Genomic DNA, 22,804 nt, shown 5'->3' on the forward strand with positions numbered 1-22,804 from the left:
AGCATTAAGCCATCTTTTTTTTTTTGGCCAGTCCTGGGCACTGTCCCTGAGCTGCTTTGTTCAAGGCTAGCGCTCTACCACTTGAGCCACAGCACCACTTCTGGCTTTTTCTGTGTATGTGGTGCTGAGGAATGGAACCCAGGGCCTCAGGCATGCAAGGCAAGCACTCTACCACTGAGCCTCCTTCCCAGCCCCTGGTGGACTTTCTTTGCATAGACAAGTGAGGGGTCAGAGGTGTCAGGTACAGCTCAGGTTTAAATCACATTTATTCCTTCTTTCTTACACTGCTTTTGTGCCGTCTATTATGGATGCCATAACATACAGACTGAGGACGAGGGAGCGGCAGTGCGGGAGCCGCTGCACTGGGTGGGCTGTAACCCCGGGCGGGAGCATGTGTGCACCTGACGGCGGCCTCGCTCAGCCTCGCGCAGGCCCGGAGCAGACCTGGGCGCGAGGACAAGCAATACATGGCACGGTCTCCACCATCTTTGCCTTTTAATATAAGATTTGGTTCCATCACTTCTGAGTGTAACATATTTCTTCTAAAAATAGAGCTCTCTGCTTGTTCTAAACTGGTGAAGGGGTAAGGCTGCGAGTAATTCTTGGCAACGCTGCCGCTGTTTCAGTCATGGACAGACTTCGGGGGCCCTGGACCCCACGGCAGGGTTGAGTTCATTTCAAATCCGTGGTGCTGAGGACACACGACAAAACATTCCCCGCCCCACCCCGAGCCTGCTGCGGAACCCCTGAACACGTACGTTACTGAGAGAAGGCAATCAATCCCGGCTCACAGGAGCCCGGAGAGCACAGGAGACGGGCGGCCCTGACACAGGGCCTAGAAGATGGCAGTGCGCCCTTCCCACACGTGCGTTAAGAATGTAGGTGCACACACACACACAAGATGTAGGGGCGCAGGGCTGAGGGTGCTGAGCTCTGCCCTGGCCGGTGCAGACCTGGGCTCAATGCCACGGGCGGGCTGGGCGGTTCTCACAACGACAGGAGAGCCGGGTTAGCTCCGGAAGCCGAAGATGCCCTTGATGTACCCCGTGAGGCCGCTCTTGGCCTTCTGCTCCAGTTTGTCCTCCAGCGGGGGGAAGGCCACATGGTTGAGGGCCAGGTCGAAAAACAAAGGCTTGCAAGGGATGGGCTGGAATCCCGGCGGGAAGTGCACGAGGTTGGCTTGCTTGGTGACCAGGGAAGGGTCCAGGCAGAAAGTCTCAAACCGTTCGACCAGTGGCTGGAAGTTAAATCACAGAAGACCTGCAGTGAACTTCCACTGTGCACCAGGCACTCAGATCAGTGTGGGCGTGTGCAGGGCGTGTAGCGTGTCCCTAACTTAGAGGTCACTCACTGACCCCTGGAAGTCACCAGGAGTCCAGGTTGAGTGCTGACCCTCAGGTGTGACTGTAACCAAGCCGCCTCCACCTTCTTCCCAGGCCACCCAGCCATCCACTAGGCTGCACAGCACCCTGTAGGGCTCCGGGCAGAAGGGAGGGAACAGGCAAAGGGCTGGGGGCAGTCTACAAATGATTGTATTCCTCAAAAGCCAGACGCACCTTGTTGTCCTTCACCTGGGAGGAAGTCTCTGTTTGATGGGTGTCGTTGGCATCTGCAAGTGCAGAGTTTCAGTAAGAACAGGGACTGTGTGTGGCAGCCACAGCGCCCAGCCCACACCCTCAGCAAAGGCAGCCCAGATGTGGTCACGAGCTGCCCCCTTCCAGTCCCAACACTGCTGAGAAGTGGTATGAACGGATAACAAACTCTAGCCCAGGGGAGCTGCCGATGCAAGGAAAAGGGTAAGGGGGAAAGGGACAGATCTCTACAGACGTAAAGGCTGATATAACAAGAATTGTACAGGCTAACCCACACACCGCCTTTCACGCTGCTAGTAGTGGCACAGGGTAAGGAACGAGGGAGAGATGGGCAGTGGAGGAAGCAGGCGGTGTCTCACCCAGGATGGCCGCGGCCTGCAGCGAGCATTTCTCGGAGCGCACTTGAGTGATGAGCTCCTGCACATCCGGCAGGTCCTGCAACAGTCCCGGGAACACACGCTCAGTGGGTGGGGCCGGCCAGAGCAGCGCCCTGGCTAACCTGGACCAGGCCATCCCACTGGGATTTTCACAGCTGTGGGCTTTTCAATGGGTCTCTTCAAAACAAAGAACCCTGGCCTATTTCAAGTGAGAAAACCTATGTCATGGCTTAAGTAACAATGCTTGAAATAGTGATGAGAAGAATAAGTTATCACACAGCTGCTAGCTCCACGTGGCAGAGAACTCTGAGGCATGGGCAGGATGAAGGCTTCGCCCCCAGGAGCAGAGGTGGGACTCGGAATCAAGCCCTCGGCCGCCATGGCCCACCACTTCTGCCTTAAGTCTCACGGGGCAGAATGGAATGACCTGACAAGGTCTGGCCACAGACCCATCTTGCCTCTATTGTCTGACACTGTCTCCCCAAGCCACGCAGCGTATGACGTCGGACGGGCAGTTCTGAAATGCCTCATTGCTCTACACTAATTTGTGGATGTGTGTCAAAATGGCACTTACTGTGTGCTGATTTAGTGCTCACTCATCTGCTCTCCACCCACACCCCTTCCTAGCAATATCTCTAATTCCAGGACTCACTGATTTTGTTTGTTTCTGCAGAGATGAGGATCAAACCCAAGGTCTCACACATATTATGCATATGATCTAGTTTCCCTGCAACCAAAGAAATGAATTATTTATTTACTCCCTCCTTCCTTCCCTTTCCTTTCATTCTTTTTTTTTTTTTTGGAAACAGGGTCCTGCTAAGTACTGAAGACTTGAACACTTCATCCTCAAGCCTTAGCCGTCTTAGTGCTCAGACTATAGGTATGTGCCATCATGCTGGTTGAGATGGCTTTCTTTTGTTGTTATTGTTGGTTGTGGGGCTTGAACTCAGGGCCTGGGTGTTATCCCTGAGCTCTTTTGCTCAAGGCTAGCACTCTACCACTTTGAACCACAGCTCCACTTCCAGTTTTTCTAGTAGTTAATTAGAAGTAAGTCTCTTAGGCTTTCCTACCTGAGCTGGCTTTGAATCTCAATCTTCAGATCATATCTCAGCCTCCTAAGTAGCTAGGATTATATGCATGAGTGTGTGTGTGTGTGAATTCTCTATGAGTTACTCAGTATACAGATCAAGAGTGAAAGGGAAAGCAGCCTAAGAAGCTCAGCTGGGTCTACCCCCAGGGCCCTGCACCTCCTCACTACACAGTTTCTGGGCTTGGAAACAAGGAGGGGCCAGTGGCTCACCGTTAGGCTGCTCTTGAAGGCCCCAGCATCGGAACTGACTTCACTGGCGTATTTCAGGACTCTATCGTACAGGACCAGGGCTTCGCTCCACTTCTTCACCAACACATAGGACTGAGCGATGAAAAAACACCTGATGGAAAGGGAAAGAGCCACGGTATCTTACAGCAGACAAGGCTTGCCTTGCACTTTCGCATTCAGTTTACGTTTGGAAGAGGACTTTTACCCAAGATTACCATCACAATTTCCCTCCTCCCCCATTAGCAGCACCCAGGCTTGCTAGGCTGATCTAGGTCCTTCCCAGCAATGGGAGAAGGCCACGCAGGTCCATACAGGACCTCCCTTTTACTTGGTGGTTGACTGAAAAGGAGCAGTTCCCCAGAGGAGGATGGCGGCAGGTGAGGGAGGGGGAGGAATGTGGTCTGGCTCAAGCGTAAATCCCACCCACCACCATCCACAATCATTTCTCTCCGAACACGTTTTTTCTTTCTTTCTTTCTTTTTTTTTTTGGGTCCGGTCGTGGGGCCTGAACTCTGGGTCTGGGCGCTGTCCCTCAGCTCTTCAGCTCAAGGCTAGTGCTCTACCACTTGAGCCACAGCGCCACTTCCGGCTTTTTTCTTTTTGCTTATGTGGTGCTGAGGAATTGAACCCAGGGCCTCATGCATGCAAGGCAAGTGCTCTACCACTGAGACACCTTCCCAGCCCCCGAACACGTTTTTTCCAAAAACCAAAAGCAAAGAAGGTTCTAGCTAAAACTCTTTTGGGCTCACGAGAAGCTGAGGTAGGCATTGGTGGCCTGGAATCCAAACTACTCAGAAGGCTGATTCTAAGGATCGGGGTTCAAAGCCAGCTATGGCAAGAAAATCATGAGAGAGTGAGTGGAGGTGTGGCTCAAAGTAGTAGAACTTTGAGCAAAAGAGATCAGAGATAGCACCCAGGCCCTAAGTTCAAGCCCTATCACCACCACCACCAAACATCCCTCCCCCCCAACACACACACACACACACACACACACACACACACACACACACACACACACACACACACACACACACACACACACACACACGAGAAAAGCTGAGTAGTGCTTTAACAGGACAGAAGGGCCACCTAAGTGGAGGTGGGGCACCCAGGGAGGCCAAGAACAGAGGCGAGGGCCGGAAAAGGAGGGTGAGGAGCCAATGGTTCTACTCCACCATCCTGCCTGGACCCCGCCTCCCGCTACACAGCCCACTTCCTACTTACAAATAGCAGATTCATTTAAGAAACCGAAACATTTAACTGTATCCCAACTCAGTGTAGGCTCCCTGACCTGGCTGTTCTGGCTTGCTAACTGGTACTCTATCCAACACTAGTCTCTCTCCTGGGGAGGCAGTTTAGAAGAAAAGGGCGCCAGGCTTAATCCCTAAACCTATGCAAAGAACAAACAAGGCACACTAGAGACTACTGGCTGCAATTTCCTGTGAACAAGCTGAATTTCCTGTGAACAAGCTGGGCTGGGCATACTGAGCACACAAATGCCCACAACGCCATCTTCCCTGGGCTGGGACATATTCTAACTTTACAGAATTGCTGGGACGCCCAGCCTGAAGGCTATCACCTGTAAGCTTTGAATACCAGGGTCTTGAGACCTATTTCTTTCTGGAAAGTTCTATCCTCTTCCAAGCCAGGGAGCTGCAGCAATTCCACCAGATTCTGTAAAACAAATGCAACAAGAAAATCCATGAGGAGAAGGCCTCAGATTAGTTCTTGCCAGAACCGTTTTTATCTGTCCTTGTAAGAAGACCTCAGAATTCCCCAGCTTCTTCGCCAATTGCCTATGCAGAGGCAAATCATCTCATGTCCAACACAAATGCAGGACTCGCCTTCTCATTCTCCTCCAACAGTTACCTGAAGAATAATGTCGTAGAGGCGGATCAGGTCCTGCGGCCGGGGGGAGCGCTTGCTGTCATCTTCCGGCGGCTGCTGCAGCAGCGCCTTCTGCAGACCTTTAGCCATATTCTCATTGCGCTTGATCGCTGTCGACAGCTTGATGTAGGTCAGGTAGCTGGAACAGACGGCCTGTCAGCTCAGGGAAGAGTGCTGCACTACGAGTGGGGACTGACCTAAGGGAAACGTGCACCACACAGCAGGGCTGTCTGGCTGGGCCTCCGGCTCACAGGGCCTGGAATCTGGCAGCTGAATGTTCAGTAGCAAACTCGGAGGGAACCAGAATGAGATCTTCCATAAATGCCGATTTCAGCATGAATAATATCCTATTTATCTTTCTTTGCTCAGGAGTCATAGAGCTCCTAATTTGAAAGGATAGTGCCTGTTGTTTTTGTTACTGTCGTTAATATTTGAAGATCATTTATCTGGTAAGAAATGAATACCTAAGAGATGTGGCTTGTTCTTCAAGTGGCCCATGGGTGGGAGGGAGGCATGACCTGGCAGGAGAGCGAGTGCCCACCGTGCACAAGTTTCTAGATTTACTCCCTAGGATCACACTGTGGGTTAAAGCCAGTTTCTGGAAGGAGGCCCAGTTCCATGCCTGGTGCATTGTGATGCTTGATTTGGGCTTGATTCAGTTGAGAAACACCCGAGGATTAGTAAAGCACACCACTGGGTATGTTTGAGATGATTGGATCACAGGGCTCTGACCTAATGAACAGGCTGATCCCTTGATGAATTAATAGTATGATGACCGCTTTGGGCGGTAGTGAAAGCAGGAAGCAGGGCCTAGTTGAAGGAAGTTGGTCACTGCTGGTGAATCTTTGAGGCACTATCTTGCCCTAGCCCCTTCCTGGCTAGTGAACGGTTCTGCCCTATCCGTCCCATGCCATGCCCCCCATCCCCCCACAAACAATGGGCCAAAAGAAATCACTCTTCCCTCTAGGTTTCCATGTGAGGTATTTTTTTTTTATAGCAATGCAAAAGTAAGTCATTAGAAAACTGGCAGGAGAGCGGAGGTGCCATGTGACTCAGCTGGCCTGTGGTTCTTAGGTTTTGGCAGGTGGTTGTGGAGGTGTCTGAAAGTGTACAAACGTGCTGGAGAAGCCCTGGACACGGCTGTGAGCAGCAGACCGGTGATTCTGCTGAGAGTTCTGAAGACCAGAATGCAGACAGAAACGTGGGGACTAAAGACTGTGCTCAGGAGGTTTCAGATGGACCAAGGGCTCTACCGGACAGGAGGACATTTTGTGTTACATTTAGGAGAGAACTTTGTCTTTATTTTGTCCATGTCCTGACACTTTCTGGGAAGTTGAATTTAAAAGTGACAAAAAAATCATTTGGCAGAGGAAATTCCAAGACCACACAGCTAATTCATGGTTTTAGCTGCTTTTAGCCAGGTTTACAGTAAGCCCCAATAGCAAAAAGCAGAGTAGAAACAACGCAATAAACATAGCAAACTGAACAGAAAAGAATGGACCTTAAAGTATGGACAAGGAGGGTACAGATTAGTGCCATTAAAAAGATAACAAATATAGCAGTGGTACTCACTAGACATTGTTTTTTTTTGTCGGTCGTGGGGCTTGAACTCTAGGCTTGGGTACTATTCCTGAGCTCTTCAACTCAAGGCAAGCGCTCTACTGCTTGAGCCACAGCACCACTTCCAGTTTTCTGGTGGTTAACTGGAGATAAGAGTCTCCCAGACTTTCCTGCCTGGGACTGGCTTTGAACCGAGATCCTCGGATCTCAGACTCCTGAGTAGTAGGATTATAGGTGTGAGCCACCAGCGCCCAACTCTCTAGACAATACAAAGCTGGGCGCCAGTGGTTCAAAGCTAGCCTGGGCAGGAAAGTCCGTGAGATTTATCTCTAATAAAAACCACCAGAAAACCGGAAGTGGCAACGCTGTGGCTAAGTGGTAGTGTGGTAGAGCACTTTGCCTTGAGCTGAAGAACTCAGGGACAGCACCCAGGCCCAGAGTTCAAGCCCTATAACCAACAAAAACAAAACAAAACAACAACAACAAAAAAACCACTGTGGATGGAATGAAACCTGAATTGAAATGAAATGGGAAAGGGACCATGGAGAAAGTCAAAACATTCAGAACTTGGAGGAAAGTAACTTCTAGAACTTGGCAGAGGGAAGGAAGAGTGGTTAGCTCTAGAAGAGGACAGGAGTAAGCCAAAGCAGAGATCGCAAGGAACCACTAAGCTACTGGTATGACCCAGCTTTAAAGCTATGTGAAAATCTTAAACCATTTATTTAAATATGCACATACTGCAATGTTTTTATATAATGAAATGCACTTGTATGTATTAGTATTAGTATACACAAACATACTCTTTTGCTCCAATGACACATCTTTTAGTTTTAAAATGTAAAATAATCCTTACCTGTGCAGGTACTGGAGATTAGATACCTTCCCCGACTCCCCTTCAAGGGTATAATCTCTCTGTTTCTGAAGAAAGTAAAAGGTAAAAAGTAAAACTCTTAATTTTGGCTCTCACTATCCCCTTCCCTGTGAGGTCCTCAAGGTGCTCTGAACAAAAGAGATCTAGGTGGCATGGAGTCCTCCCAAAGTCAGGATCTGGTAATACATGAGCGAGTGTCAGGGTCATTCTGTTTCCTCTGACACCTAAAAACTGTCCCTGAGTAAGAGAACTGTGAGCAGTAGCCAGCTAAGGTTTCCTGCCCCATTTTCAAAGTCTAAGCCCATGCATTTTGGGTCTGTGCCTTAGACTCAAGTTCTAGTCCTTACGGCATGCTGTATCAGCTTGCCTTTGTAGCTGGCTGAATCACAACCCCTAAGATAGCCACCTCTTTACCCTCAGAGTCTGTGGAGGTGTCATCTGGCATAGTAGAAGAGATTCTGCAGCTGTGACTAAGTGTGTTTCAATAATCCAGGTGAGCCCAGAGTAGCCATAGATCCTTAGAGAAGGCAGGCAGGCAGAATGGAAATGGTGGAGAACATGAGGGGTTGAAGGCTTAGGCAGAAGGCAGAGGAGAAAAATCACTGAGCTGTTTATTTTAAAGATGGGAAGGGGAGGGTCTAAGACAAGGAATATAGATAGCTCCAAAAAGCCGTTAGAATACTGGGGATGGGTTTCTCTAGATTCTCCTTTAGCTTTCAAAAGGAACACAGCCCAACCAATACCTGGAATCCTAGCTGTGTAGGAGGCTGAGATTGTGCAGATCCAAGTTCTAGGACAGCATGGGCAGAAAAGTGTAACGTCTAACAGATACTGGGGGCTCATGTCTTTAATCCTAGCTAAAGCAGGCTGAGATCAAGATTCATAGTCAGCCTAGGCAGAAAAGTCCTCCAGATTCTATGTCCAATTAAGAGCAAATTGCCAAACTGGAAGTGTGTCTCAAGTGACAGAGTGCCAGCGTGAGTAAAAAGCTTGACACTTAAGCACACATGTATATGTACATACACATATGCACACAAACCCACAAATGGCTAGAGGTGTGCCTCACCAGTAGAGACCATGTCTAGCAAGTGTGATTCCAAGTTCAAACTCCAGTAAATAAATAAATGAAACAAAAAAGTGGTAGTGTTAACAAAGCAGTAGGGAGCAAATGCATTTTATGTCACCACATTCAACCCAGGCTGTGGTGAGCGCTCAGCTGCTGTGAATTCAAAGTGAGGAAGGAAGGGAGGCGGCAATTAAATGGATAAAGGGAGCATACATAACATGTACCGGCAGCTTGTGGAATGTTCTCTCAAGGTACAGTGGCAGCTGTCACTAAAAACATGTATTTGCTTTGTGATGTTTTTAACTGTGAGGAAAACTACACAAATAAATTGCCAGAGACAATGAGTGAAATTATTTAATGGGTATAGTAGGTTTCAGTGGTGCAAAATGAATTGAGTTCTAGAGATGGATGATGATGCTGGTTGTGCAACATTATGAATGTATTCATTACCACTAAAGTATACACTTAAAAATAGTTAAGATGTGCTGGGTGTGGTGGCTCATACCTGTAATCATAGCTACGTGAACAACTGAGACAAAGAAGATGAGGACTGGAGGCAGTCCAGGCAAAATGTTCTCAAGATCCCACTCCAACCAATAAAAAGCTAGGCAAGTGGACACTCGCCTGCCATCCCAGCTACCTAGGAAGTATAAACAGGAGGACTGCAGTCCAAACTGGCTCAGGCAAAACTCAAAAACCTCTTTGAAAAGTAATGAAAGGGGGACTGAGAAGGTGGCTCAGTGGTAGAGTGCTTGCCTTGCATGCATGAGGCCCTGGGTTTGATTCCTCAGCACCACGTAAGCAGAAAAAAAAAGCTGGAAGTGGTGCTATGGCTCAAATGGTAGAGTGCTAGCCTTGAGCTGAAGAGCTGAGAGACAGTACCCAGGCCCAGAGTTCTGACCCCACGACCCGACCCAAAAAAAAAGTAATGAAAGGGAAAAGGACTTGGGGCACGGCTCAAGTGTAGAAAGGCTGCCAATGGTACAGGCTTTGAGACAAAACCGTAATACGTGTGTGCGTGTACGAGCGCTAGCCTTGGGGTTTGAATTCAAGGCCCAGGCACTGACCCTCAGCTTTTGTGCTAAGGGTAGAGCTCTACCACTTGAGCCATACCTCTACTTCTGGCTTTTTGGTGATTAGAGTCTCACAGAAAGTCAGGCGCGGGTAGCTCATGTCTATAATCCTAGCTACTCAGGAGGCTGAGATCTGAAGATTGCGGTTCAAAGCCAGCCGGGGCAGGAAAGTCTGGGAGACTCTCATCTCCAATAAACCACTAGAAAACGAAGTGGCACTGTGGCTCAAGCAGTAGAGTGCTCGCCTTGAGCATAAGAGCTGAGGGTCAGCGCCCAAGCCCAGAGTTCAAGCCCCACGACCGACCAAAAAAAAAAAAAAAGGCTCACAGATCTTCCTGTTCTAGCTGGCTTCAAACTATGTTCCTCTTTAGGTGATTCATGTCTATATTCCTAATTACACAGGAGGCTGAGATCTGAGGATCATGGTTCAAAGGCAGCCCCACAGGAAAGTCCATGAGATTTTATCTCCAATTAATCATCAAAAAGCCAGAAGTGGTGCTGTGGGACAAGAGGCAGAACATTAACTAGCTTTAAGCAAAAAAATTCAGGGATAATGCCCATGCCAAGTTCAAGCTACAGGACTGATGAAAATAAATAAATACAATATGGTATATTTTGCTATTTGCATTTTACTACAATAATAATAAAATTAACAGTAAGTCTAGGCTAAAAGCCAGCCTAGGCAGAAAATTGAGACTCATCACTAATTAGCCAGCAAATACTTGAAAGTGGAGCTGTGCTTCAAGTTGTAGAATGCTAGCCGTGAGCAAAAAAGCTAAGGGACAGTACCCTGGCCCTGAGTTCATGTCCCAGTGCTTGTGCACACAAGAAATAATATTAGCAGGACATGTTGACACAGGCTTATTATTATTCTAGCTACTGAGGAGGCTAAGGCAGGAGATAGCAAGCTCGAAACCAACCTGGGCCGTTTACTGAGATTGTTTCAAAATAAAATTGAAGGGGAAAAAAAAAAATCACTAGGTGTGTAGCCCAGTGATAGAGCACTTGTTTAACATGCCCTGGGTTCAATCCCCAGCTTCAGAAAAAAGCCAAAACTTTAAAGGCAATATTCACTAATTACCAAGCAGAAAATATAGCTGCTAGTGTCAGGCACTTAAGAGATCATGGAGATGTGTGCACTAGGATGTATGGGCAGCACCTGTGAGTCAAGCCTTGGAAAACACGTGGCATTAAAAGAAGTGGAAAGGACAGATTATCCATGTGTGAGAAGGATGTAAGGACACTCAGGGGCTTATTGAGCAAGGAAAGAGGCGAGGCTGAGGCAAAGAACCTAGGACACAGCAAAGCACAGGCCAACAGAGCTTGGCACCTGCTGCAGGTGCCAGACTTGTGATCTTGCCAGACTAGTGATCTTGAAAGCAGGGCATACAAAAGGAGTGTGGAATCAAAGAAAATGAGAACTCACAATGTTATTTTAATGAATATTCTATGTTACAATAAGACATAGTGTGAACAATAAAACACAGAATGAGTATGTAAACTTCACATTTCACTTAGTCGTCATAAACATTTGGAGACCTAGGGGTATCACTGGGCTTTCTATTCTTAAATGGCATTTAAGAAGTAGTAAGACCTTCCTAGAAGTCTACATTTAAAAGAAAAACAAAAGCACATCAGGTGGAAACCAGGCTGTGCTACCTGACTGTAATCTCAGCATTTGAGAGTCGAGGCAGGAGGGTTGCAAGTTCAAACCCAGCCTGGGCTACAGAGCAAGACCTGTCTCAACTAAAAACAGGTGAGAGGCATGACAAAGGTAGAATAAGTAGTACTGTTGTGAAGTTTTCAGTTTCCAGGTTTGAGCAGATTGCAGTGATGTTAGAAGGAAGGGGGAAGTAGAGAGCAGTAAAGAACAGGATGCTGAGAAATGAACTTCTCAATCTTCTGGAGTCCAGGGGTCCTTGCTGACTACCCCAGTACTTAACAGAATGAGCCACTGAGACAATGGGACCATGCTGAGAATGAGACAGACCGAGGAGTAACTGAGCGCAGGACGCGGGTGCTGAGCAAATGGTCCTACCTGGTCAGGCTTGAGCTCCTCGCGCACAGCCTGGATGGCGTCCCGGCACTCACTGAGCATGGACTCAAACAAACGCTCCTTGGTTTCTTCACTTTCAGCCTAGACCAGGGCGGAATGGAGAGACCGTGGGATTTGGGCAAACCATAGTATTCGATCTGGAGGAAGGCCGAACATCAATCTGATATTCTGATCCTCCCACAAACACACACGTACACGTGTGTACACACACCTGTTGGGACCTAAGTTCATTTTAACTGTTACTGTTCTTTTTTTTGTCCGAGACCAGGACTCAAACTTGGTATCTGACTCTTGCTTTCACTCACTGGCTGCCAATTTACCACCTAAGCCTCGCCTCCAACCTCTCACTGTTCTCTGCTTACCCACCGTTCACATGGAAGTGGAAACTATACAAAATGAAGGAACTGAAAAAGCTAATTTGTTTTTTTTTAAGTCAGTCATGGGGCTTGAACTCTGGGCCTGGGCGCTGTCCCTCAGCTCTTTTGTAGCCTCCTCCTTTGTTTCCCCTTCCCATCCTGTCCCTCAGCTCTTCAGCTCAAGGCTAGTACTCTACCACTTGAGCCACAGTACCACTTCTGGGTTTTTCTGCTTATGTGGTGCTGAGGAATTGAACCCAGGGCCTCAGGCATACAAGGCAATCGCTCTACCACTGAGCCACCTTCCCAGCCCAAAGCTATGTTTTTGAGTAATCTGAAACTGTGTCAAGACAGCTGTTGCTTTAAATATTTTCCCAGCACCAGACTTTCCTGAACTTTCCTCCAATGCTTGTCCCTGTGGTCGAGACCAGCACCTACTACCCCACAGGTGTCCACAGACCTCCCTCATGCTGAAACATGGCACACCAGAAGTTTCCTTCTTTCTCTCTTTCCAGAAAAAACGTCTGCGCTCTATTGTATGCCAACAGAATTACTCTTGACAGATGTTACCCAATTTGCCAATTCTCAATTTCTTTTAGCTCGAGCAAGTAATAAACACTACAAATCAATAGCAGACCAGAATAGGCATGTCTCCTAAATGTCACACCAGCTTCTCTTCCCTTAGCATTCTGCATGCTGATTCAGCTCTATGTGGCTGCGCTGAGGACCACTGAGGAGCACGAGATGACAGACTCTGTACAAGTCCTGGGCAGGTGTCGCCTTCCACTGCACAGCTGGGGTAAGTGGAAAGTGATTCATTAACTCAATACCCACCAAACCACATTGTCCTCCTAAAAAATCTGACTGAGCAGGTGGGAATAGAGGAAAGGCAGAAAGGAGAGGAACCTGCATTACTGGCAGATCCTCTGTGAAATTCAAACATCAACATTCCATTACTGTATTTGACTTTCAACAGAAACCATCATAGAATCTGAAAAAAAAAGTCTTAACATTTATTGACCTCTGAAGCAGCACAAAACAAAGGCTAGTACACCCACTCCTTTAAGAGATATTTGGAAGGAACTGAAGAAAAACTTATTTTCTTCTCTTAAGAACTCCTAATGTTTAGTTTTTTTTCCTAGTGTGGCCAAAAAAAAAAAAAAAAATCTCTCTGTAAATTACCCAACCTAAATCAAACACAGAGTTCCACTTAGTTGTCACTTGACATTCCTGCTGCTCACTAACTCCCAAACAAATCAGAGGTACAGGCATCCTAGAACTGGAAGCTCACCTTTATACAGAGCACAGCCACTATCCGACAGAACTTTTTTTTTTTTTTTTTTTTTTGGGGTCCGGTCGTGGGGCCTGAACTCTGGGCCTGGGCGCTGTCCCTCAGCTCTTCAGCTCAAGGCTAGCACTCTACCACTTGAGCCACAGCGCCACTTCTTTTTTTTTTCTTTTTTTGCTCATGTGGTGCTGAGGAATCAAACCCAGGGCCTCTGGCTTGCAAGGCAAGCACTCTACCACCGAGCCACCTTCCCAGCCCCCGACAGAACTTTCTATCTGCACTGCCCAATGCAGTGGCATTACCACAGGTGGCTAACTCAGCACCTGCATACATCAGTGCTCATCTGTGTTACTTTAAATGGAACCAGCCACACGTGTCTAAGAGTTATTGCACCATTCAGAACAGCAAAAACACATCACAAAACAGTTAAAAGCCAGGTGCCAGTAGCTCACGCCTATAATCCTACTCAGGAGGCTGAGATCTGAGGATTGCAGTTTGAAGCTAGCCCAGGCAGGAAAGTCTGTGAGACTCTTATCTCCACATAACCATCAAAAAAGCTATAAGTTTAGCTGTGGATCCAGTGGTAGAACACTTGCCTTGAGCAAAGAAAGCTCAGAACAGCACCTAGGCCCCAAGTTCAAGCTCTAAAACTGGCACAAAAAAATTTAGAAAAGAGCCAGGCACCAGTGGCTCATGCCTGTAATCCTAGATACTCAGGAGGCTGAGATCTGAGGATCCTCGTTCAAGACCAGCCTAGGCAGGAAAATCCATGAGACTTTTATCCCCAATTAACCACCAGAAAACTGGAAATAACAGTATGGCTCAAGTGGTAGAGTACTCGCCTTGAGCTGAAGAGCTCAGGGACAGAGCCCAGGCCCAGAGTTCAAGCCCTAGGACAAAAGAAAAAAAAAGAAAAGATAATATGAATCTCCTTGTCACTGGTTATAAAACCAAACAGCCTGTGACATGTACCAGAGCCACACTGTCAACAAGAAGGATGAACTTGAGCATCAGTTAGAGTATGCATCCCGACAAACAGGCCACCAGCACTCCCTCCCAGAGGGTTCAAGCAATGGATAATGGCAGAAAAAAAAAATAAACTTCAGTTTATGCCAACTACACAGATCTCCTCCTTTCCTGTTGGCAGAGCACAGATCAAGTTGAAAAATTAATGATTCCAGAATGTCAAACCTCTTTACTGCCACACATTACTTCTGTTTGCTGGGACAGTCAGCCTCTGCCTCAGGGTGTGGGACACAAGCAAGTTTCTGCACTGCTCTCACACAATTCTAAGTTCCAGTGGGGAGTGTAGGAAGCCACAAACAACAGTGAAAAGCATAGAGCACGTCTGAAAGGGAGGAGCCCATGTGAAGGCCACTCTGCACTGCAGTTCAGAGACCACTAGCAGAACTTTTGAGTTAAAAGTTGTCATGAGCCGGGCGCTGGTGGCTCACGCCTGTAATCCTAGCTACTCAGGAGGCTGAGATCTGAGGATCGCGGTTCAAAGCCAGCCCGGGCAGGAGAGACCGTGAGACTCCTATCTCCAATAAACCACCAGAAAACCGGAAGTGGCGCTGTAGCTCAAGTGGTAGAGCGCTTGCCTTGAGCTGAAGAGCTGAGGGACAGTGCCCAGGCCCAGAGTTCAAGCCCCACGACCGACAAAAAAAAAAAAAAAAAGTTGTCATGATTCTCCGTGCCAGGTAGAAATGGCTCCAAACAGGAAGCCCTAAAAATATTTTACTGCTTACATTTTATTCTAGGACCTACATTTGATGCCAAGATCACTCTTGAAAGGACAATGAAAGGAGACACACCTTCAACATGTACAGGCAGGGTGCCTCTCCTCTAATTGCCAGCCTTCCACCGCTGCTACTGAATAAAGACGTGTTGAAGACCAGCAGCAAGCTTCCTGAAGGATACAGGCCCAGCTACTCAGTAGTCCTAATAAGTCAGTTAACCCCGGATTCCTTCCATGAAACCTGAAACACTGAGATGTGCCTCAGGTTCTCTTCCCAAGCCGTGCATTCAGCAGGCTAGATAACTGGCATGGGGAATGCTAGGCTGATGTGTGCCTATTAGACACAGATTCCAAGACTGTTTTTACTTATCTATAGAAATTGCTGGAAGATGGTGGTGTGACTAACAGACAAGGCGGGTCTGGCCACATTCCCACCACACCTATTAAGAGTGTGGAGCAAATGGGAATTGAGCCACACCCAGCCTAGGGAGTTGAGAAAGAAACACGGAAAAAAGGGAACGGAACAAACCTAACTAGAGCTGTTTTCCTTTTTATTTTTTTAAAAGAAGAGGATAGTTTCCCTTCTGCTTAAACATTAAAAATGTAAACATCAAAAACCAGATATGCAAACTCATGCCTGTAAGGGAGGCTGAGATCTGAGGATCCCCGTTCAAAGCCAGCCCAGGCAGGAAAGTCCATGAGATTCTTTTTTTTTGTTTTATTTTTGGGTCCGGTCATGGGGCCTGAACTCTGGGCCTGGGCACTGTCCCTCAGCTCTTCGGCTCAAGGCTAGCGCTCTATCACTTGAGCCACAGCACCACTTCCTGCTTTTTTCTTTTTGCTTATGTGGTGCTGAGGAACTGAACCTAGGGCCTCATGCATGCAAGGCAAGCGCTCTACCACTGAGCCACCTTCCCAGCCAGTCCATGAGATTCTCATCTCCAATTAACCACCAGGAAACTGGAAGTGGCGCTGTGGCTCAAGTGGTAGAGGGCTGGCCTTGAGCACCCAGGCCCAGAGTTTAAGTCTCATGACCAACAAAACCAAAATAAAACAAAAAACCCAGCTATGCCCAGGGTGGGGCATGCCAGGATTAGACAGGCTGTGGGAAAATTTTCAGATCAAGATCCTGTGAAAAACAAACAAAAAAAGCCCACCCCAACAACCAGAACTTGAGGATAAGAATCCTCAAACAGGCAGATATTTAAAATCCTCCCCAGAACTTTACAATACAACCATGAGAGATACTGCAAGAGTGATCAAATATTAGGAACACAAGATAAAGTAAGACCATATGAGCTTGGCTAAGGAGAATAAGGAGTTTGCAACTATATTTTGGCAGCTAGTTAACTTTGTTTTTGGTCGGTTGTAGGGCTTGAACTCTGGCCTGGGCGCTGTCCCTGAGCTCTTCAGCTCAAGGCAAGTGCTCTACCACTTAAGCTACAATGCCATTCCCGGTTTTCTGGTGGTTAGCTGGAGATAGGAGTCTTATAGACCTTCTTGCCTGGGCTGGCTTCGAACCACAATCCTCATATCTCAGCCTCCTGAGTAGCTAGGATGACAGACATGAGCCACTGGCACCCAGCACAGCTAGTTAACTTTTTTTATTATTATTATTATTTTGGTTGGTCATGGGCCTGAACTCTGGGCCTGGGTGCCGTCTCTCAGCAATTCAGCTCAAGGCTAGCACTCTACCACTTGAACCACAGTGTTACTTCCGCTTTTTTCTCCTTATGTGGTACTGAGGAATCAAACCCAGGACCTCATGCATGCAAGGCAAGCACTCTATCACTGAACCACCTTCCCAGCCCAGCTAGTTAACTCTTAACTCATCTTTTTAATCTAATACTTTACCTCCATGGATTATTTCTAACTTCATGCTTTTCTATACTTTTAGTATTTAAATATCACACACACAAAAAAAAAAACCCTCTGTAATCAAGCAATAAGCTAGAGCTAAAAATTTGTGATCCAGTTCTTTGAGGATGGCAGGTGGGGTAAGAGGCAAACTAAGTAGTCTGTATTTCTAGGGCAGAGCTCTGAGGTTCCCAGGGTAGAGAATAATACACTATAACACTGAGAACTGTCAGGCAGTGTTATATCCAACCAAATAATCTGACAGTGGCACTATGGGGCAATTCTCCTAAAGATTAACCTCAACGGTCCAAAGGGCATTTCCACATATTTAATAACCCATGAATCACTCAATGGGTATGGATATGTAATCAATTACAGTGTTAGACCTGACATCTAAGAATTTTTTTTTCTTTTTTCTTTTGCCAGTACTAGTACTTGAAGTAAGTTTTCACGCTCATGACCAATTTTATTTTTTGGCCAGTCCTGGTGCTTAAACTCAGGGCCTAAGCTCTGTGTCTGAGCCTCTTTGTACTCAAGGCTAGCACGCTACCACTTTAAGCCACATCTCCACTTCTCATTTTTGGGCGGTTAATTGGAGAGAAGAATCTCACAGACTTTTCTGCCCAAGCTAATTTCCAACCAAGATCTTCAGATCTCAGTCACCTGAGTAGCTAGGACTACAACCGTGAGCAGCTGGTACAGAGCTTGTTTTTGTTTTTTGAACCAAGATCTTCCTGACATCATCTCCCAAGGGCTGGGATTAACAGCCCTGGTGCAGTACCACATCTTGTTTATAAGCTAAAGATGGATATTAAGGGCTAGGAATGTGGCTTAGTGGTAGAGTGCTTGCCTAGCATTCGTGAAGCCCTGTGTTCGATTTCTCAGTACCACATAAACAAAAAAACAACAACAAAAAAAAGCTGGAAGTGGTGCTGTGGCTCAAGTGGTAGAGTGCTAGCCTTGAGCAAAAGAAGCTCAGGGACAGTGCCCTAGCCCTGAGTTCAAGCCCAAGACTGTCAAAAAACAAACCAACACCACAGTAGTGTGGCTTATCTTTCACAAAGCCCTGGATTCAATCCCCAGCACAAATCAAATCCAAACCACCACTACTATCTTCTAAAGGATTAATGTTTTATAATCACTTAAACACTGGAGCCTCCACTTACGTGTACCTATGCCCTCATATACTTCCTATTCTTACTAGAATTTGCCCTATTATCCTTGGTGCCTACTACAGAACTCAAGCAATGATTTTTTTCCCCCAGCATTTATAACTTAATAAGAAAATGTACTCAATCTCATAATTAAAATAGTTGCTACTAGAGCCCTAGTCCAGGAAGGAACTATAATCCAATTGTGCCAATGAAGTGTTCTCCTTAGAGTTCCTCAGACTTTAAGGAAGAGAACTTTTTATTATTGTCATTGAACCAAATAAAAAGGAAATGAGATGGCAAGATGCAACAGGCAAGTATACCATCTTCCAATGCTAGAAGCAACCTGAGACCCAAAGTAGCCATTTTAGAGTGAGTCTCTAAAGAGCCTGGATACTTACCACAGTTAACAAGACACCCTTCTGTATCCCAACACAAATGATCAGGGCACAAGGGAGGACTGAGGAGTCTTAGAAACTCCTCCAATCCCTGCCAGGCCACAGTCAGCAGCCCAATTGGGGAAGAAAAAAAAAGATACTCTTGGCTGGGTATCAGTGGTTTCATGCCTATTATCCTAGCTACTAAGAAGGCTGAAATATGAGGATCATGGTTTAAAGCCAGCCAGACAAGTAAGTCTGTGAGACTCTTATCTCCAATTAACTACCAAAAACGCCAAAAGTGGAGCTGTGGCTCAAGTGGTAAAGCTCTAGCCTGAAGCAAAAAAACTCATGGACAACACCCAGGACCTGAGTTTAAGCCCCAGGTCTGGCACCAAAAAAAAAAAAGTTCTTTATCTCACACGGGAGCTCTAATTATGTTCTGCCTCATACAAACCGAGATCATCAAGATCTCTCTTATCTTTGGGTATACATTTGGTTATTCACAGCCAAAAACATGTAATTATATCAGTGTGTAGCTTCAAGTACAGCTTTACATGAATATTACATGTATACCAGATGCAAAACAAGATATTCTGGTTTAACCAGGCTCTTCAGAAAATGCCCAGAAACTCAAGAGGTGAACCCTTAGGGTGGGAAGGTGAGGACAGAGGCTCCAGGAACAACACTTGGGCTGCTGCACCTCCTGCTGGGCCACACATGTCCCTTGCTTTATTCTCATCTTTTTTTTTCCCCCCCTCCCAGTCCTTGGGCTTGAACTCTGGGCCTGGGCACTGTTCCTGAGCTCCTTTTGCTCAAGGAACGCAGTCATCAGATGTCAGCCTCCTGAGTAGCTAGGACTACAGATGTGAGCCACCAGTACCAGCTTTTTTTTAACTGTTTTTTTTTTTTTTTAACCCAGGGCATTGTACTTTCTTGGCAAGCACTATATCCCAGCCCTCACCATTCTTTTTCCCTTGATCGCTGTCAATTTCTTTGCCCTGTAAACATAAAGCCCCTATAAGACTGGTTTTCAAAATAACTGTCAAGAGGGTACATTTTCGGACTTACCAACTTGCAAACAGCATTATTAAAAATTCTTGTTTTGTGAGAAAGGAACACCCATCAACCAATGCATTGTGAATACCTAAGTCAACTTTCAGACAAGGACAAAAGAAAACCAGATAGGTCCTTCCTCCTCACCTGGGCGACAGCTGCTTCGTTGTCAGCCAGTCCCAATAAAAAGATCCTCACTTTGTCGATCTTCACGGGGACTGTTCTCCCTCTCCATTCCACTTCGCTCATGGTAGCTGCCTGCTTAGCTCGAGTCTGAGTGATTAAGGCCTGAAAAGTAGTTTAAAAGTTAAAACTTTAATTGGGGACATGTATGACAGCTTATCTACTTCTATAACTAACAAGGAAGGATACAAGGTTCTACTAATCATCTTTTTTCTTCTTTCATTCCTTCCTTTCTGTCCTTTACTACCTTCTTCCCTTGCGCGTGCATGCGTGTGTGCGTGTGTGCGCGCGCGCGCACATGTGCTGCTTCTAGAATTTAAAAATTGGGGCCTGAGTGCTGTCCCTGAGCTTTTTTGCTTAAGGTTAGAGCTCTACTACTTGAGTTCTAACTCCACTTCCAGCATTTTGTAGTTAAATGAAGAGTCTCACCATCTTTTCTGCCCAGGCTTTTTGAACCGAGATCTTAAGATCTCAGCCAACCGAGAAGCTAGGATTACAGGCCTAAGCCCCCAGCCCCAGCCTTTCCTTTCTTTTCTGTACTAGGGATTAAGCCCAGAATCTCAAACCTGGTAGGCAAGCATTGTACTACTTGAGCCATGTATCCTCAGCTCTTCTGTCTGTATCAAGCTAATTTTGCTAGGCTAGCTTAAACTCAGTGTCCTCTTCCCCTTGCCTCCAGAGCAGTGAGATCACAGGTGTGTACCAATCGCTCTGGCCTACCTACATCTTTTTCTAAATACTTAAAAATAGTAAGCGAATGTGGCTCAAGTGGTAGAGCACTAGCCTTGAGCTGAAGAGCTGAGGGACAGTGCCCAGGCCCAGAGTTCAGGCCCCACAACCGGACCCCCCCCAAAAAATAGTAAGTGAAAATGTACTTTGTTAAAAATATACGCTGGGCACCAGTGGTTCATGTCCGTAGTTCTTGCTACTTAGGCAGCTGAGATGTAGAGGAAAAAAAATCCAAGAGACACTATCTCCAAAATAACCAGCAAAAAGCAGGACTGCTACACCTAGCCAATTTATAAAGATCAGAGATCAGTTTGGTAACATACTGAGAAATGGGTAAGAAGTTGGTGCTCCCTGCCAGAAAATTATTGCCATCTTTAATGGAGCCACCTTCCCAGCCTCAGACATACATTTTGATTAGGACAAATGTGCAAAACCCCCATTGTACAACATATGCTAATTTAAAAAAAAAAAAGGTACAAGTGGTAAAGCACCAGTCCAGCTAAGTGTAAGGTTTGAAGTCCAAACCCCAGTATCAGCAAATAAAGCAAATACAAATAAGCAAAACTAGACATATGGCTGGGATCAGTGGCTCACAACTGTAATCCCAACTAAACAGGAGGTGGAGATGGTAAAGCTTATGGGTTAGAGGCCATCCTGGGCAAAAATTTAATGAGCAGTCATCGCACAAAAGAAGCTGGGCCAGGGGCTGGGAAGGTGGCTCAGTGATAGAATGCTTGTCTCACATGCATGAGGCCCTGGGCTCGATTCCTCATAAGCAGAAAAAGCCAGAAGTGGTGCTGTGGCTCAAGTGGTAGAGCACTAGCCTTGAGCTGAAGAGCTGAGGGACAGCGCCCAGGCCGAGTTCAGGCCCCACAACTGACCCAAAAAAAAAAAAAAAAAAAAAAAAGAAGAAGCTGGGCCAGGTGCTAATGGCTCATATCTGTAATCCTAGCTACTACTCAGGAGGCTGAAATTTGAGGATCACAGTTCAAAGTCAGCTTGGACAACTAAGTCTGTGAGATTGTTACTTCCAAAGAGATAAAGTGGACCTGTGGTTCAAGTGGCAGAGCACAAGCCTTAAGCAATAAAGCTCAGAGACAGTGTTCCAGGCTCGTAGCTCAACCCCCAGGACCAGTGTACCTACGCGTGCAGGCACACACACACACAAATCACATCTACAGAAAATTGGTGGAAAGCCGGGCGCTGGTAGCTCACGCCTGTAATCCTAGCTACTCAGGAGGCTGAGATCTGAGGATCGCAGTTCAAAGCCAGCCCTGGCAGGAGAGACCGTGAGACTCCTATCTCCAATAAAAACCACCAGAAAACCGGAAGTGGCGCTGTAGCTCAAGTGGTAGAGCGCTCGCCTTGAGCTGAAGAGCTGAGGGACAGCACCCAGACCCAGAGTTCAAGCCCCACGACCGACAAAAAAAAAAGAAAATTGGTGGAAAGATTTTGCCTAAGGCTAGGATCAAAGTACCCCAAAATACCCCACCTAAAAAATAAACCATAAAAGAGCTGCAAGTATAGAGTGCCTAGCTGCCGAGCAAGTGCAAGGCTCTAAGTTCAAACCCCAGTTATGAAAGTTTAAAATAAATATATATTACATATATATGTTAGAAATAAAATATATTAGGCTGGGAATGCAGCTTAGTAATGGAGTGCTTGCCTAGCATGCATGAAGCCCTGGATTTGATTCCTCAGTACCACATAAGCAGAAAAAGTTAGAAGTACTGTGGCTCAAGTGGTAGGATGCTAGCCTTTAGCAAAAGCAGCTCAGGGACATTGCCTAGGGTCTGGGTTCAAGCCCCAGGACTGGCAAGAAAAAAAAGAAAAAGACAAAAAAAAAAAAAAAAAGAGAGAAATGCATATATTAATAGTAAATTATCCCCAGTGGATAGACTGAACTCTTTCAAGTCAAAGCTTTCCACAAAAATGTACATATAAGATTACCTCTAGTTTTTCAGCAAGGAGACCCTCAGTACCCCCAGATCTCAATCTCATCTGCATGAGTTCATTGATAGCCGACTGGTCCCCTGAGGGAAGAGAGAGAGAGAGAGAGAGAGCATCAGTAGACTCATCTCCAGCTCGGGAGCCCTTCCCTCCACAAGCACATTTCTTTGCATCTGAGGCTTGGTCTATCCGGTGTATTCTGAAGATAAGTCTTTTCACAAAAAACAAATGTGGAGAAGCAGAGCAAATACTCTGTATGGAAGATGCGCATCATTATATCTTTGTCCAAAAACAAGAGTCTTCAAGGCCAAAAGTGAAT

The 22,804-nt window shown here is 46.5% G+C and overlaps 1 protein-coding gene across 2 annotated transcripts in view; it reads right to left on the reverse strand.

Moving 5' to 3' along the window:
- Window positions 1–478: 478 nt before the first annotated feature.
- The window catches only part of Srp68 (signal recognition particle 68), a 32,946-nt gene continuing 10,620 nt past the window's right edge, over window positions 479–22,804 (reverse strand). The window contains exons 7-16 of one of the 2 annotated variants that reach the window (XM_042702717.1): window positions 22,486–22,568; window positions 19,771–19,911; window positions 11,783–11,881; window positions 7,588–7,652; window positions 5,157–5,313; window positions 4,867–4,961; window positions 3,270–3,399; window positions 1,952–2,027; window positions 1,557–1,609; window positions 479–1,237 (exon numbers count right to left, since the gene is read on the reverse strand). In XM_042702717.1, the coding sequence (XP_042558651.1) occupies window positions 1,010–1,237; window positions 1,557–1,609; window positions 1,952–2,027; window positions 3,270–3,399; window positions 4,867–4,961; window positions 5,157–5,313; window positions 7,588–7,652; window positions 11,783–11,881; window positions 19,771–19,911; window positions 22,486–22,568 (1,127 nt within the window). In that variant the 3' untranslated portion in view covers window positions 479–1,009. Of the gene's footprint in view, window positions 1,238–1,556; window positions 1,610–1,951; window positions 2,028–2,602; window positions 2,697–3,269; window positions 3,400–4,866; window positions 4,962–5,156; window positions 5,314–7,587; window positions 7,653–11,782; window positions 11,882–19,770; window positions 19,912–22,485; window positions 22,569–22,804 lie in introns of those variants that run through there. The other variant, XM_042702718.1, reaches the window with a different exon arrangement.

The sequence above is a fragment of the Dipodomys spectabilis genome, unplaced genomic scaffold (assembly GCF_019054845.1).
Source record: "Dipodomys spectabilis isolate Male_0828 unplaced genomic scaffold, ASM1905484v1 ptg000329l, whole genome shotgun sequence".
In the NCBI taxonomy this organism is placed as follows: Eukaryota; Metazoa; Chordata; class Mammalia; order Rodentia; family Heteromyidae; genus Dipodomys; species Dipodomys spectabilis.